At 41.5% G+C, this 17,190-nt stretch overlaps 1 protein-coding gene across 1 annotated transcript in view; it reads left to right on the top strand.

Annotated features, from left to right (window-relative positions):
* Positions 1 to 14,611, top strand: part of LOC134572487 (class I histocompatibility antigen, F10 alpha chain-like) — a 34,880-nt gene extending 20,269 nt beyond the window's left edge. The window contains exons 4-7 of the mRNA XM_063431477.1: positions 6,376 to 6,645; positions 13,466 to 13,567; positions 13,927 to 13,952; positions 14,350 to 14,611. Of these exons, the coding sequence (XP_063287547.1) occupies positions 6,376 to 6,645; positions 13,466 to 13,567; positions 13,927 to 13,952; positions 14,350 to 14,355 (404 nt within the window). The 3' untranslated portion in view covers positions 14,356 to 14,611. The remainder of the gene's footprint in view (positions 1 to 6,375; positions 6,646 to 13,465; positions 13,568 to 13,926; positions 13,953 to 14,349) is intronic.
* The last annotated feature ends 2,579 nt before the right edge of the window (positions 14,612 to 17,190 follow it).

Genomic DNA, 17,190 nt, shown 5'->3' with positions numbered 1-17,190 from the left:
AATGAAAACGCCTCACTGTTTCAGATGGGGTGGGTGCTAAATGATTTTTTAACAGTGCCTGTATTTCTTCAAATGAGTAGTCTTGTGGTTTAGCAGGAGATATCAGTGAGCGGACAGTATCAAAAGTCTTGGATCCAATAACACTCAGTAACACAGCTCTCTTCTGAATAGCATCCGCCACCTTATTAGCTTCCAGGAAAAACACTAACCGGTCAGCATATGGGTCCCATGAGGCTGGATTAGCCAGATCAAATTCCCATGTGTCCCAGAGAAGCCATGATGGAGATATTTGTAGATAATAGAATTCCAAAAGGAAAGTTTTACTTCCTCACTCAGGCTGATCTTATTTCCTTTATATATATACTGCAGTGTCCATTTACTGACATCCCATCCTCGTCGCCAGTTTAAAGTATTTGCATGTTATATATTCACAAAATGGCTCTCAGACATTGCAGTAAAATAGAACTTCTCTTTACTTCTGTACACACACATAATGACATAACACAAGAGAGACTAACACAACAGAACAAGTGCATAACTTCACTATGCTGCAATCTACTGGAAGGTGGACTGCATAACACCCCAATACATAACAGTATGTATGTGTCTTCATGTCCTCATGCATGTGTGTCTGTATGTATGTTAGTCTGTGTCTGTCTGTCACTATGTATGTCTGTGTGTATGTCTCAGTATGTGTGTGTCAGTATGTATGCCTGCATGTCTGTTTCAGTATATGTGTCTGTTAGTATGTATCTGTGTCCTTTTGTATCAGTGTGTGTGTTTGTGTCTGTGTGTATATTCCTGTGGGTGGTATCTGGAGGCGGACTCAGTGGGAGGTATTTGGAGGCGGGCCCCAGACCCTGAGCTGAGTTAGGGTACCCAAAATTTCTGGTGGCTGCCCTGTGTGTGTGTATTGGATGCATTGTGTGTTTCACTTCATGTGTGTAAGGGAAGCATAATATGTTTCTGTGTGTGTAGTGAGACATTGTGTGTTTCTGTTTGTGTAGGGATGCATTGTGTGTTTCTGTGTCTGTGTAGTGTAAGAGAGTTTGTGGGGTAGGATTTTTATTATTTATTTTTTTAAAGATTATTATTATTATTATTAAGTGTATTTTACCTGTATCAGGGAATGGGAACAGCATATTCCCTGGTGGTCCGGGGCGCTGTAGAGGCTCTCTCCCTTCACCTCTGCGGCTCTTCTCGCAATTCCCAGCACCATGTACAATCGAGTGCTGCCATGGTAACAGAAACAAGGCCCAACCGCAGAGGGGAATGCTGAGATCCTCCTGTCCACCAGTAATGGTGCACAAACTCTGCAAAGACTTCTGAATTCCCTTACTAAGTCTGTGTGTATGTACCTGGCCCAGGCCACTGCACATAGAGGACACGGCTTGCGGAACCCACTGGTGGCCTGTGTCCCCTAGAAGTGAGGGGATTGTACCCCTTGTCCGGACAAATAAATATCCAGCGCACTCGCACATTCACTAAACACCAATTTCAAGTCTCACAGAGATATTTTATTTATCCAATCCCCTAATCCTTCCACATTTCAATCTGGAGATGTTCAAAGACTCTGCGTAAAACAGTATCTTTGCGGAATCCAACCCACAGTCCGCAAAAAGTCACCGCACAAAAAGTGCAGAGCCTGTTACAAAATGAGAAGTTGGAAAGGAGTCTACATACTATTGCCACTCCTCCCCATCTCTACCTGGCCTATTTGCTTTTGGTGCTTTTGAATGTTTTAAAGTGTACTCTATAGAGTTTAACTAGTAATGCAAATGACTATGTGTGTGGCTTTATTTGGTTATTCTGGATCCATGACCTCAGCTTATCCCGATTACTGTTTGTCAGCTTCCTGTACCGACATACCAGCTTGTTATACCAACTACTGTGATTTCCGGATCCCCTGACCTTGGCCTGTCCCTGTTTACATTAAGCTCAGCTAATATAAAGCGGCTAGACCAAACAACTCAAAATACGTAATTTGAAATAACCTGAGTAGCCTACTTTTAAAAATGGTATGCTTTAATGGGGGTAGTTTTCTTTCCTGCTGTCTCAAAGGTGAGATGGGCTCTGCAAACTAATCAATCAAATTTATAAGAATAAAAACGGTCCTTGTAACATTCCAAAACCTGTACACAGGGCATTGATGCACTCATGGGACATCACTGATTTGGCCAGGTTTTGTGACCAAGTGGCTATTAAAAAGACCGGACATACCCATTTTTTAATATTGCTGGGTTGTTCACTTTTGCAAACGGTATGCCATGACGGGAGTAATTTTATTTCCTTGTCTGCCATACGATCTCAAAAGCGACATTTACAAAATTTACATGTATGAAAACGGAGGCTGAAATTTGGGCCTGTAACTTTCAAAAACTCTAGCAAACCTGTACATGTGGAGAATTGTTGAAATTCATGATACTTCACAGAATACTAATATGTGTGTTTTAATCTATAGAAATCTATTAGTATTCTGATATTCACAGTAGAATATGCCATGTTGAACTTTGGAAAAAATGTACATTGGTTAATTTCTCACAGTTATTTAGATTTTGTTCATATCAAATTATGGTTGATGTCAAATGAAAGCCATATATATAATAAGGGTGGATGCACTTAATGTGAAAGAGGTAAATTATGGTTGAGCAAACATATAGTTTACATTCTAGGTTTTGTTTTGGTTCAAACCTTGTACAGTTGCTTCCTTCCTTAAAGGGTTAAATGAGCACTCCACACACCTGAAGCACTTTAGCTTGCTGAACTGCTTTATGTGTGAAGTGTGTACCCCCTTTTTTCAAATAATCAGTAGAAATTGGCACTTTTATAAATACAGGTGTTCTGTTGCTGTGTGTTCTCACCAGCCCTCCAACACACTCAGAGGTCCTTAAAGTAAGACTTTCTATCTTATGGACTCTTGCCTGTATATACGTTTAGTTATTTTAGCTAGTAAATTATTATAAATATTAAACTAATGAGAAAGGAAAATGTCTAGCAAAATAAAACATTTGATTTGTTCCTCCTGTGTTCATACCATACCAGAAAGTTTGTGGCAATTGTTCTAAATAAGCTTCTGAGGAAGCTAAAAGGCTAAAAAGATTCAATTTTCTTGTCATGGTTCCAAAATTCTGTAGAAAAAATATTTTGTACATAAGAACAGCTGCCATTCAATCTACACAGTCTTTACTGTGTACCTTACAGCTATCAAATCACCACCTTTTAAGGCAAACACGAAAACATTTTGAGATCACAGATTCAAGTTCTGTTCCTCATCAGTTGACTTTGCCTCTGAAGGTTCTACTGTCTCCTCTGATGAGGAAAATTACTTTACTAAATATAGTCTTCACAGTCTTATTAAAGAAGTTCAGCGTCTTACGGAAAATTAAAGGACCACTATAGTGCCAGGAAAACATACTCGTTTTCCTGGCACTATAGTGCCCTGAGGGTGCCCCCACCCACAGGGACCCCCTCCCGCCAGGCTCTGGGGAGAGTAAAGGGTAAAAACTTACCTTTATTCCAGCGCCGGGCGGGGAGCTCTCCTCCTCCTCTCCGCCTCCGTTCCTCCCTTTCGGCTGAATGCGCATGCGCGGCAAGAGCTGCGCGCGCATTCACCCAGTCTCATAGGAAAGCATTTACAATGCTTTCCTATGGACTCTTGCGTGCTCTCACTGTGATTTTCACAGTGAGAATCACGCAAGCGCCTCTAGCGGCTGTCAGTGAGACAGCCACTAGAGGATTTAGAGGCTGGCTTAACCCTATTATAAACATTGCAGTTTCTCTGAAACTGCTATGTTTATAAAAAAAAGGGTTAATTCTAGAGGGACCTGGCACCCAGACCACTTCATTAAGCTGAAGTGGTCTGGGTGCCTAGAGTGGTCCTTTAAGATGTAATAAAAGATAAAGATGCTGGCGAATGCAGGAAACTTAAGTCATTTTCATTTAATAGTATTTTAAGGGATCTCGTGTTAAGAAAATGGAAGTATCTGCCTAAAAGGGTCTTTATATCTGTCACGGATGGCGGTACGGAGACCGGGACCCCTGAGTGCCTAATGATGATGGGAGTCTCAGCGTGGAAATGGATCATCAGGGCCTGGTGCAGGTTAACCACACACCCACTGGTGTTGAGCACCAGCGTTTCTGCGGCCACATACCAAGGCCCTGATGCATCTTCTGCGGTTTCCAAGAGCTAGGAGCTTGATGATAAGCAGACATCCCAGGAAGCGGATAGGGAGGCTCTGCAGCAGATTTGTATCCAGTACAGAAACAAGGCAAGACAGGCACCTAAGGAGAAAGCAAGACAAGACTAGAAGAACCCAGAACATGCACACAAGACATGAGGGAAACATGAACTGGGAATACAAGACAAAATAAAACAAGACCAGATATGCAAGGCAAAACAAGAGGAGACATAACTAAGTACTAATATGTGCAATAAACATTGGAGAATTAGACATACATAAATGGCCAAGATGTATGCAGCCCACCACTGCGTCAAAATACTCCAATTAATGGTGGGTCCTAGACTGCCTAGATATGCATGACTAAATAAACAATAATAAAACACACACAGCACTTACCTGCAAGAAAGGGGCAGAGGACTTGAAACAACTGCCTGCAGGAACCAACTGAAACTAAAAGGATTAATGGGAAAGGAACTGGTGTGGCAACAAAAAACAAACATTTAAAGGAATGTAAAAGGGATAAAAAAGCAGAATCTTCTTTAATAAAACAGTTTTTCACAATGGCAGCACAAAGAAAAGCCCTTATTGCAGAAACATCAATGGCTAAGTCACAACGTTTCTGGCTAGATTACCTAGAAAAATTAATTTGGGTGAATTCAAGGAAGATCTTTTGAAACTTTAACATAACATTAGAATGGCATCTGACTTTCTTGCAGATTCCACGTCCGAAGTGCTAAAACTATGGGTTTCTCCAATGTAGCCAGGAGGACAGTGTGGCTTCGATCAGCAGATTCAGCTTCAAAGAACACCCTTTGTGATCTACCCTTTGAACAGAGAAAACTATTTTGGTCACATCTGGATGATTTGCTCAAACAGATGGCAGAAGGGGAAAAAAGCCAAGTGGAACAAAACATTTTTCTGCAGAAACAAATCTTGGTATAGGGATTCCATTTCATAGACCCACATCTAGAATAAACCAGAGACAGCCTTTTGACTATAAGAACAAAGGAAAGCTCTCTGAGAAAAACAAGGATCGTAGATTATGTTGACATTTCTGTTGGAGGAAGACTCCAGGAGTTTTGGTCAGAAAAATACCACCACACAAAACAGAATCTTGTCAATTGTAAAAAGAGACTTCTGATTGGAATCCAGCAAAATACTTCCAAGAAGTTTCATTTGTGATGCAGTCCATTTTCTCAGTACTGCCTTCTTTTCAAAGAAGTCCAAACAACATTGAAGAAAAAAGTAATCGAAGATCTACCCAAAGCAGGCAGTGTCTCTTAAACAGTTTGGCAAATGTTCGATAGTATCCTTAAAGAGATAATCAAGCCATTTGGCTAATGGCTCCATAATCCCCCCTATGGCAGACACTATAGGCCATCCTGGTGGATTATCTAGTGTGTATAAGACAGGTGTCTTAGGACAGGTCTTGAATAGGTATTGATATAGATCTGGTGTTAATTTGAATCCAACCCTTTCTGTTGGATCACTGGATAATTTCATGTAGGTGTTGGTGTCTGAAAGTTGTAGTATTTCAATCTGTTAATCGTTATAGTCTTTGTTTGCTTTGCTATCTAAATTTAAAGGGTTTCTCCTGCCACCATGACCACTTCAGTGATTTGATCATGGTGGAAAGTGTCTGTGTAGTGTTTCAGTTTGAAAAACTGCACATACTGAGTTATTGTAAATTGTGTGCTGAGGGCTAGTTCCACCCCCAACACACGTGACTCAGGAAGCCCATAACTCTGTTCCAAGCTGCTCAATTTCAATTCTATGCATAAAAACATATGTCATCGACAGTCGTAAAACTCATCCTACAAGCATGCAGAGCTCCTGCAAGGGGAAGATAGTTTTCCCCTCTCTCCCTCCTACTGTATACTCTCTCCGCTAACTGAATGTTTTTTTGTACAATAAAGGTCTCCAGTGAATCTGTTCAATCACAGGCTTCTCTGAGAATCCTGTGATTGGACCACGCAAATGCCAGGTGACTTCAGGACAGAGCATGGATGATCAGCACTGGGATCTTTGCCCGGCGCTGGTATAAGGTAAGTTTAAAAGTTTTTAATACAGTTTGGGGGGCTGGGGACCTATTATTAACTTATATGTCATTACAATCTAAAAAAGTGATTGTTTAAGGGTTGGAGTAACCCTTTAATCTGTATTTTATTTATATATTTTTCTTTTCTAATCTCAGTTCGACCAGAGGTGAAGGTTTCAGATCAGAAAGCAGATGCAGCCACAAAGATTTACTGCCACGTCTACGGGTTTTGCCCTAAGGCCGTGGATGTGAATTGGAAAAGAGATGACGTTGATGTTCCCTCAGATGAACCCAAACAAGTTCTTCCCAATACGGATGGTACTTACCAGATCACAGTTACTGTGGAAGTACCACTAAAGGACACAGGGAAATACACCTGCCACGTGGAACACATCAGCTTGGAGAAACCACTTATAGTAAATTGGGGTGCGTGTCACAATAACACAGATATCATGAGTCGTTTTTCAGTGTGGGCTTTTTGAGTAATTTTAGTCTCTATCGGTCATAAAGTAATAAACTCAATAATATGATAATTACAGAAAATGGTGAGTGTCATGGAGCTCCCTGTACCCTTGGCTGGGTACCTCCACCAAGGACCGCTTCCTACCTGTAGCAGGGGACAAAACGCAGCACTTCTGCCCACAGTCGAGGTGGCTTGACTGGGGTTCTGGAACCACTCCCTCCTGGAGCCGAATGGGGAACTCGCTCTATCAACCCCCAGGCACTGGACGACACTTAGTCCTGGGAGCTCTAGTCCTTACAAGAACTTTCCCTGTTGAATCCTCCACACTGGAACAGTGATTAGCCCTTTCCCCTCCCAGTATCCAGACAACACATAGTTCTGGGAGTACAAGTTGGAATGTTTTAATCTGGCCAGATGGCCTGCTCTTGTACCGTTTCAGATACAGTTGAGCAGGCCCATGACACTCCCACACAAACAAGATAATCCCTCTTCTGGACTTGAGAGGGGACTAGTTACCAGTCCCAAACTACTCCCCTGTGCCTGAGAGATAATTGAGTCAGGAACTTAACTAACTCAATTATCTCTAGACACAAAAAACCCACAATTCACAGACATCCCAGAAATTACTTTAAAATACAGAGAAACACCCTAACCCCCTGAGAACCACGATCTGGGTGACCAACATATTAAAAAATCACCCATATCGGTTCAGGGGTTCGGGAATTTCCTAATTTGACAGACTGCACACGAGGTTCCTGTCCAAAATAGTTCCATTAGATCAGGACTACATTTATTTTTATATTCGTTTTTTTTATTTATTCATAGTTTCATTTTTTTAGTGTATTTTGCATCTTGTTTTTATTTCTCTACCCGTCTCTCCATTATGGAGAATCAGTAGAGATGTATACACTGGCGAATGTACCCCAAATTTCATGCTTTACATTTAAAATTTGAAGATATTCTCTGTAGAATCCAAGTTTCCTTAGGAGACACTGATGGCTGACAGGAAACATGAGAGGCGTTGTATATATGTAATTATTGTTGGAATTTGTTACCATTTAGGTAATTTAGTGGAATTTTAGATTTAAAATAAAAAAAATCAATAAAAGTTACATTTTAGTCAAGTGAGACTTTTGAAATTTGATTACCAATACCTCAGAGGACACTTTCTTTAGTGTGGTTCTGTAATAAGATACAGGCAGATAGTTTATGGTAGCTTGTCTCCAAGTAAATCCTCTGGCCTGTTTATTGCAAGATCGCTGAGCATAATGCAAGCTTACCGGGCCTGGAAAATATTATTTCAATATTTATTTTCATTATACATTATCTAATTTTAAAACATCAGTGTCAATTATTGAAATTCCCATCCAGACCTCTGGATTTTCAGTGTCTCTGTGTCTACACAACATAGAATATAGAAATTGGGGTTATTCACTAAACAGAAACTGTGCTAAGCAGAAAACCAAAAAATGAATAGGTATGGAACCCCAAAAGGTCCCTAATTGGGAGAGTTATAATAAGAAAGGAGTCCCTACCTTTAATAGTCCTAGGGATATAAGGGGATAAAAATAGTCAGGAAGAAAAGACAAGGCACAAGGATTAGATGTGTAAGTACACATGCAAATCCAAACAACTACTAAACAGGGAGATAGCCAGACCCAATGTGGTTGGTACAAATTCCTCCAAACTGTAAGGTTGTAAAAGTATAGGTAGATAGAGGAAAGAGTAGAGGGTTAGGGGGGAGGGACACCTCCAAGGGGGGAAGATAGAACAAAATCCCCCATAAACAAAAACCCCAATCCCAGTAAAGAACCTACTCCCTAAGAGAGGTTCCTAAAACTATTTTACCTCGGCACAGTGAGATTCACAAGTGCCTACCTATTACCCTTCTGTCTTCCTGGCTAAGTAGCTAAAAATACAAATTAACTTAACTAAACTAATCCATAAGTGCTACCTAAGTGAACAAACTGAACAAAATAAATAAAAATAAATGAAAACTCGACGCGCGTTTCAGCGTGCTAACACGCCGTCGTCAGGAGTAATGAACCTCTGCATGGCTTTATGCTCGTTTATATAGGGATTGTAACAATTAGCCTGTAACAGTTTGCCGGTGTGTATCGAGCGTGTGTATTACCCCGCCGTCTCTTGCGGTTCCTTGATTGGTCACAAAGCAGCCAGCCCAGTTTGTAATTGGATTGCCGCTTGGACCATATGACCGCAGGCTATTACGGTTCAATTGGGTGATACCCACGTGGGGGCGTGGGGGGAGTGGCTTGATCGTGTCAATCGGTGACGCCGTTATCCTTTCAAAGTGACGCCTCCCATACAGCATGCGGTCTACGTAAAATCTGATCCCCTACGGGATCCTCTGGTGACGCGGACCAAATTACAAGTGTAAGATGTAGCTGAACTTCCTGTACCCTGGCAGGGTATCTCCGCCAAGGATCGCTACCCAGCTAGAATGGGGGAAAAACCTCAGCGCTTCTGCCCCAGTTGCCGTGGCTTTACTGGGGTCCTCCTGGAGCCTGTCCATCAGGAACATGATAGGGGACTAGCTCTGTTTCCTCTCAAGGACTTGACGACACACAGTCCTGGGAGCTATAGTCCTTACAAGGACTTTCTTTGATTGTATCATCTTAGGAAGGAACTATTTGAGATAGCTTTAGTAACTTGCAATACTATTTATGTGACTTGGTGGAATTCTAGTATTTATTTATTTTTTAAATCAATAAAAGTTACATTTTAGTCAAGTGAGACTTTTGAAATTTGATTACCAATACCTCAGAGGACACTTTCTTTAGTGTGGTTCTGTAATAAGATACAGGCAGATAGTTTATGGTAGCTTGTCTCCAAGTAAATCCTCTGGCCTGTTTATTGCAAGATCGCTGAGCATAATGCAAGCTTACCGGGCCTGGAAATTATTATTTCAATATTTATTTTCATTATACATTATCTAATTTTAAAACATCAGTGTCAATTATTGAAATTCCCATCCAGACCTGGATTTTCAGTGTCTCTGTGTCTACACAACATAGAATATAGAAATTGGGGTTATTCACTAAACAGAAACTGTGCTAAGCAGAAAACCAAATTACAAGTGTATGATGTAGCTGAACTCCCTGTACCCTGGCAGGGTATCTCCGCCAAGGATCGCTACCTAGCTAGAACGGGGGGAAAATCTCAGCGCTTCTGTCCCAGTTGCCGTGGCTTTACTGGGGTCCTCCTGGAGCCTGTCCATCCTCGAACATGATAGGGGACTAGCTCTGTTTCCTCTCAAGGACTTGACGACACACAGTCCTGGGAGCTATAGTCCTTACAAGGACTTTCTTTGATTGTATCGGCTTAGGAAGGAACTATTTGAGATAGCTTTAGTAACTTGCAATACTATTTAGGTGGCTTGGTGGAATTCTAGTATTTATTTATTTTTTAAATCAATAAAAGTTACATTTTAGTCAAGGAAGACTATTGCAATTTGATTACCAGTTGCAGGGTTAACTCCACCTCCAGTGGCTGTCTACTAGACAGCCACTAGAGGTCACTTCCTGATTTGTAGCAAGGATTTTCCTTCCTAGAGCGTCGCTGGACGTCCTCACGCTGTGTGAGGACCTCCAGCGCCGCTCATTTCCCCATAGGAAAGCATTGAAAATCTTTTTCAATGCTTTCCTATGTGAAGCGCTAATGCGCATGCGCGGCATTGCCGCGCATGCGCATTAGGTCTCCTCGGCCGGTGGGCGGGATCAGTCTCGCCCACCGACCGACGGAATCACAGGGAGGAGCGGCGCGGAGGAGGAGGCAGCGACGAAAGACATCGCCGCTGCCTCAGGTAAGTGACTGAAGGGGTTTTCACCCCTTCAGTAACTGGGGATTGGTGGGTGGGAGGGAGAGGGACCCTCCAGTGCCAGGAAAACGGATTGTTTTCCTGGCACTGGAGTTTCCCTTTAAGCCCTCCTGCAGAGACTATAGCTGTATAGCTGGTCAACCCAAACACTAGCCGAGACTGAGTGAAGGGTGAAAAGGAACTGGTTTATTATGGCCAAATTGCCTGTTTATGTACATGGCTCCCAGCAGAGGGTCTCTATTCAATACAACACAAGCCCCTCCCATAGATCTCTGGGCCTGGGAGATAATTGGGTTAAAGACCGGTAAGCTAATTATCTCCCAGGAATAGAGAACCAAACACAAAATATAAAAACATAAAAGTACCCCAAAACATAATAAAAACACCCAATAATCCCACAAATCATACATAGCGCTCAGATCCACACAGCACAAGGGAATCACCACTGTGTCACAAGTTCTGACCGGCCACACACATGACCCCATGCCCAAAACAGTTCCAGGGCAATTAGTGCTTTTGCCGGTCATCTTTCGGGAGCTCCTGCAGCCAAAATACAGAGTTTATTCCTCTTAGTTTCAGGCACATTTCCTCCAAAAAGCGATCGCATGGTGGTTCGCAGAGTGGTCCAAACCACCGGACCAAGTTGCCGGGAACCACACGGTCCCCTAGCCGAAAATAGTTCCAGAGTAATCGCAGCTAGGTATCGCTGGAGACCGAAATTTGTTCCAGGCAATCGCGGCCAAGTACCCTTGAGACTGTTCATGGTTTTGGTGCATGCGAACGGCCACCAGGGAGCCAGCGTTCGGCTGAATTCGGGAGAAGGGAAAGTGCCGAACCTGGGCAACTGGGGGAAATTCTCTACAGGAGGCCAAACAGGCTAACTCCCAAACAGGGTTTGTGGACATGGCCCATAGTCCTTGTTGCGGGAGACTAGCAAGCAGGATCCTCCAGGAGCTTGTGGCATAAGCATGTTTGCCACAACAAGCATTTGTAACATGATGAGTTAGACGGACAGGAACAGAGGATGTTGAGGACCCTTCTCAAACAAGTTTGCATTCTAGAGGGAGTGGGGTAAAGTGGCACGAGGTGCGGGTAGGATGTAGGTTACTAGAATAGTTTACATTAAAATGGTTAGTTTATTGGATGACACAGTTGCAGGAGAAGAAGCAGGGTGAGCGCTGCAACCAGCACAAGGTTATTAGTGGGCGGAGGTAGGGAGCTGATAATGCAGGGAGGAGGGGAGGGAGCTAATAGTGCAGGGAGGAGGGGAGAAAACTGATAGCGCAGGGTGGAGGGGAGGGAGCTGATAGTGCAGGGTAGAGCGGAGTGAGCTAGTAGCACAGGGAGGAGGGGAGAGAGCTGATAGTGCAGGGAGGAGGGGAGAGAGCTGATAGCACAGGATCGAGGGGAGGGAGATGATAGCACAGGATCGAGGGGAGGGAGCTGATAGCGCAGGGAGGAGGGGAGAGATCTGATAGCGCAGGGAGGACGGGAGAGAGGTGTTAGAGCAAGGAAGGAGGGAGAAGGACGCCAGCCACATATCTTGTACTGATCCAACTGCACCAGGGGAAGTTAGGTTCTGACAATTCCACCCCCTGGTGCAAACAGCCAATAAGAGCCCAGTTGGCAAGCTAATAGGCTGACCTCTCTAATTATTGCAGATTATTTGGCTCCCTAATGGGCCCATTAACAAACAATAGGGGGCTGAAGGTCCCCAAAAATCTGAAAAGGCTTTTTTTTTTTTTACTCTCACTAGCAACAGTACAGAGGAGTAAACAAGGAAACTTGTTAAAAACAGAAAAAGTTATATAGTTTAGTTTTACTTTGTTGCAAAAAAGGAGGGGGAAGGGGCTTATGGATGAGCCTCTTCCACTTCCAACACACTCATACTAGGCACTAACGATTATTACTAACAATCCCCTCCTCAATCGAACCTACTACATTTATTTTTAAGTAAACAGAGTTATTCACTAACGTGATAATTCAAAATTTATTTCAAACTTAAGGCCAAGATAGTCGAACTAGAAGCTATGCCTTCAGTTTAACTACTTTGGCCTTAAATTTGAAATTTACTTTAAATTCTCACTTTAGTAAACTAAGGGTTTTGTCAAAATGTCAGCTGGGAATTGCTAGATCTCAATAAATCCTTTCTGGTGCAGGTTTCTTATCACATAATCTAATGTCAATGTGCTCGGTGTGTGCAGTTAGTTTCTATATTTGCACCATCTTTATGGAGCTCTGGTTGTCTTTCATCGGTCGAATGGGCTTTGGCTCTCTCGTTCCCAGGTCCTCCAGAAGTTGGCGGACCCATGGTGTTTCCTTACCTGTTTCTGCAGCTTGTGTAGTACAATGTCCCACTGTTTCCTGCTCCGCTCCGAAGAGACCTGAGCTATAGCTTTGCACAAGGAAGAGTGGGATCTGGTGAAATGGGTCCGATGTACAGGAGGATTTTGTTAGCCATACAATTGGTAGCATTTAGACTTTCCGCTTGTGTGACTTCCTTAAAATGCTCCCAGGGAAGCCAACCACTTGGTGACTAATGCATTCTACTCACCCAACTTTCTTCTCTCACCCCTCCTATCCATCTAGATCAGGCTTCCCCAAGCTCCGTCCCTCCAGATGTTGCTGAACTACAACTCCCATGATCCTCAGCCTATTTCATTAATAGAATCATGGGAGTTGTAGTTCAGCAACATCTGGAGGGCCGGAGTTTGCAGAAGCCTGATCTAGATAGTAAGTTCCAATGGGAATAGGGCCCTCAACACCTCTTGAATTTGTTTGTCATATTTTGTGTTTTCTCTTAGACTTTTTATACCTTTTGTCCTTTTACTTCCACCAGCTGTACCCATGGAAAGTTATGGACAAGTAATAATAAGGTTCTCTTAACACCTTAGATTTTCAGAATTTCTCACCCCTAATCATACCTTTGTTTCTCTATCACTCAGAGCCGAGGTCAAACCCCGTCCTGTGGATAGTGATCGGTGTTATTGCTGTTCTTGGAGTGATTGGCATCGCTGTAGGATTTGTAATATGGAAGAAGCTTTCAGGTAACAATCTAGCCAACTGTACAGACCAAACAGAGCAACATGTCAAGATATGTTGATATAAAGCACGAGCAGGATATCCCTGCATGTTCACAGGTGGAGCAATCACTGGCTCAGTCAGTGCGGCTGCAGCAGGATATCCCTGCATGTTCACAGGTGGAGCATTTACTGGCTCAGTCAGAGCAGCTGGAACTCAGACAAACACAGGGATATCCCTAAACCTTTCCAACCCCTGTTTTTAGGCTGTAGTTTGCTCTCCCTGTGTTACAGACTCTATTCATTACCTGTTAAATAATGTGCCGATTATAGGATGGAATTACTCTACTAGTTTCTAACACAGTATTTTATTTTTTACTCTTCAGGACAAAATCACAATTCTCCTTCAATAGTAAGTAACACATTTGTGATAATGATAATGTATACATTCACTATGACTGTTACTGGAATGTATGTCTGAGCTGTATGTGTATTATATGTGTGCTGTGGAGCTGTGTTTGTGTGTGTGTGGGGGGGATAATTGTAATGACATCCATGCTCGGCCACTTTTTGCAGGGCAGGACTGGGCATACAAAGCAGCCCTGGAAAAAAATGTATGCCAGCCCCATAAGTCATGGGAGTTGTACAACAGATGGGAATCTACCTTTTGGCCACCCTTGTGATTGGGAGAGAGGGCAAAATAATTATTGGACTTGGGCCCTCTTTACGTTAGTGGCTGTGCAATATATGTTTTTATATTTATGATAATTATACTAATAGAATGTTTGTTTGATTTTCTCTCTTTTTAGCTCTGAAAACAGCTGTGGTCATTACGGCTAGTTCCCTATAATGGTAACATATAGCACCTGGTACTGTGTAATCCTATAATAAGTTCTCCTCCTCTCAGCTCATACGTGCCATGCAGTAATGAGTAAACAGTGTGTTTGGTGCTGTGCGTGATTTTTCTTCTGTCGTTTACCATGTTGGTGTGCACAGCACTAACCTCCATCAATCAGCTCAATATGCATTCTTCCTGAATTCTGTGTAATTTGTCATTTAACCAAACAGAAATATCCTAAGATAAAAGGAATGGCATACATCATTAATTCACTGGAAATACTAGAGATCAGTTAATTCTGTTTATAAATCGGATCCATTTAATGTATCTGGAGTTGGTTTTACATTTATTGATACATAGCAAGTTATCTGGAGGTGAACTGTTGGTTATTAGGTTACCTGATGGAAAAGCTTACATTAGCTGTTCTAGAATGGAGGAAGATGGATCCTTTCAGCTATAAAAATGTAGAGTAATTTTGATCTATAATTCCAATTATGTAAATCAAGAAAACTGTTATTTCAATTTAAGAAGCTGCATTACTGTGATCCCCCATTACTCTGGTGTATTTTGCTCCATCATCAAGTCTAACACATTGTTTGAAAGACGAGCTTTCGGGAGAGTCTCCCTTCGTCAGTCTAAGCATTTCTGAACAATATAACCATGCAAACCATCATTTTTTAGTGTTTTTAAATTCCTTTAAATAATTCAAGCTTTATATCCATTTGTTAATTTTGAACAGATATTATTTAATGGTGATTAAGGGAGATTCTCAATAAAGTTTTGTGTTCAAGCATTATTACATAACTCCCAACTTCGGCAGTCCAGGAATATGTACGCCAGTGGGCAGGGGGTAGGCCAGTGACACAATCACGTAGTTGCTTCACCTACAATGTATGGGGACAGGCTCACCCACATTACTGCCAGGTCAGCCTGGTGTAAATGCATGCTGTCTGACAGTCATATTAACCACTCCGCTGTATTTAGTTTGCACACTTGAACCTTTTGGTCTTAATATTGATTTTTTTTAAAAATGTGAATTTTTTAATTATATTTTTGAAAAAATGATTTATTCATGATATTCTTGTATAATGTTTTTAATATATTTCATTTTCTTTCCCTCTATTAGTGGAAGATTATCTCTAGTAGATAGTTATTCCAAGTTGTATTTGTATTATAATATTTATAATTTTTTTGTATGGTTTCTCTATATGTCTATGGATCAGTGCAAAATATATTATTAATAAGTGTATATTCTTAATATAAGTTTTTATTTTACATGGAATTTCTCCTTTCGTTTGTAGTACAATTCCTTTTTCAATATAACCATTTTTAATAAAATTATTTTTATCTTTGTAGTTGTTCTTGATTAAATGTAATCCTTCATTTTTATTTATCTGTATTTTGATGTACTCCGTTTCAAGCTGTATATGAGCTTTTTCTGCGGACAAAATCCGTGATTGAGACTTAATTGGATATGCAAATGAGTCGTTGAACATTAGCCAATCCGAGGCTGTTTTTACGGACTATTTGATGAACACACCCACTCAGGGTGGACTTAAAAGTGGGACACAGGCAGTAAGAAGGTAGATCTGAGGAAGCCATCGTTACGGCGAAATGCGCCATTATGCTACCGACGTCATCACGCACGCAAGTGAAAGTAACCCCACCACTCGGAAGTACCAAGTGATACCTGCAGTTCGGTCCTAGGATTCTGGCCACATACCGTGACCAACTGAGAACCTTACCCGGTTAGGAAGAAAGAAAGAGGGTCTACTTGCCTGCTGCTATTTTTAAAGGTTGTGTGGAATAAAGATTTGTTTTACATCTACACCAGCCTCATGTTTTCTGCCTATGTCTCCCTTGGGATTACTGCTTTGGAGCCTTGATAGTTAGATCTATACTTGTGAGTGTGTATCTCTCATTTTTTTTAGTGTTATTACAATAGCACACTATACATTTCCTCTTTCCCTTTTTTTTTTCTTATACATGTGTATGGATATTTGGTACCTCTTTCAATGGTTTGAGAAAATACAATTTTGTAAGTTTTGGAAATTTTTTATATTTTTCTGCACTTTTTGGCACAAATATCAAAGAAGTGTTATATAAAGCATTATTGATTGCACTTTATTTATTGCACTTTATTAAGTCATTGTATTTTTGCACTATATAAGTATTGAATTTTTCACTTTTTTATTTTACTTTTTTTTTTTTTTTTTTTTTTTCTCCTTGGATTGTGATGCCTGGAGATATAGCGGAAGGACTTCACATTCTCAGTTCGAGTTCTCTCTTCACCACCTCCTTCCCTTATCTCTAGGCAGAGGATCCAAGAGAGTCTTTCAGGTGTGAGGTAATACCAAATGTATCTGTTGTGCTTCATAGATGCCAATTCCAATCAGCCGTCACTTGTAGCATCTGATTGGAGACATGCAAAGCAGCAGTTGGAAATTAAGCAATATTCGGAGTGTATGGAAAACTAAGAAGTGACAAGTCCACTTTAACCAATTTAAATGCAGCTCTGTAAAGAAGAACCGTGCGGAATAAACCAGCCTTGAAAGCATAGTCTGAATTCCCTTGGTCACAGTGTGAAATGGAGGAAGGATAAGAAAATGAAGCAATGCTGTATCTGGGTACGGGTACCACGGATATTTGGCATAGCAACTGATGTGGAATATATTTACTATGGTATTCACACAACCGTAAAGTTGCCTGAGCATCATGGGAATTGTAGTCCATTACAAATGTAATACCACAGGTTAGCCATCGTCTCATATTGGGTACGTTACTGAATACAGCAGGCGGACATTAATCCCAC

Source organism: Pelobates fuscus, chromosome 9, assembly GCF_036172605.1.
Source record: "Pelobates fuscus isolate aPelFus1 chromosome 9, aPelFus1.pri, whole genome shotgun sequence".
Taxonomy (NCBI): Eukaryota; Metazoa; Chordata; class Amphibia; order Anura; family Pelobatidae; genus Pelobates; species Pelobates fuscus.
The sequence above is the reverse complement of the archived record's forward strand: the minus strand, read 5'-3'. Positions and strand labels throughout refer to the sequence as shown.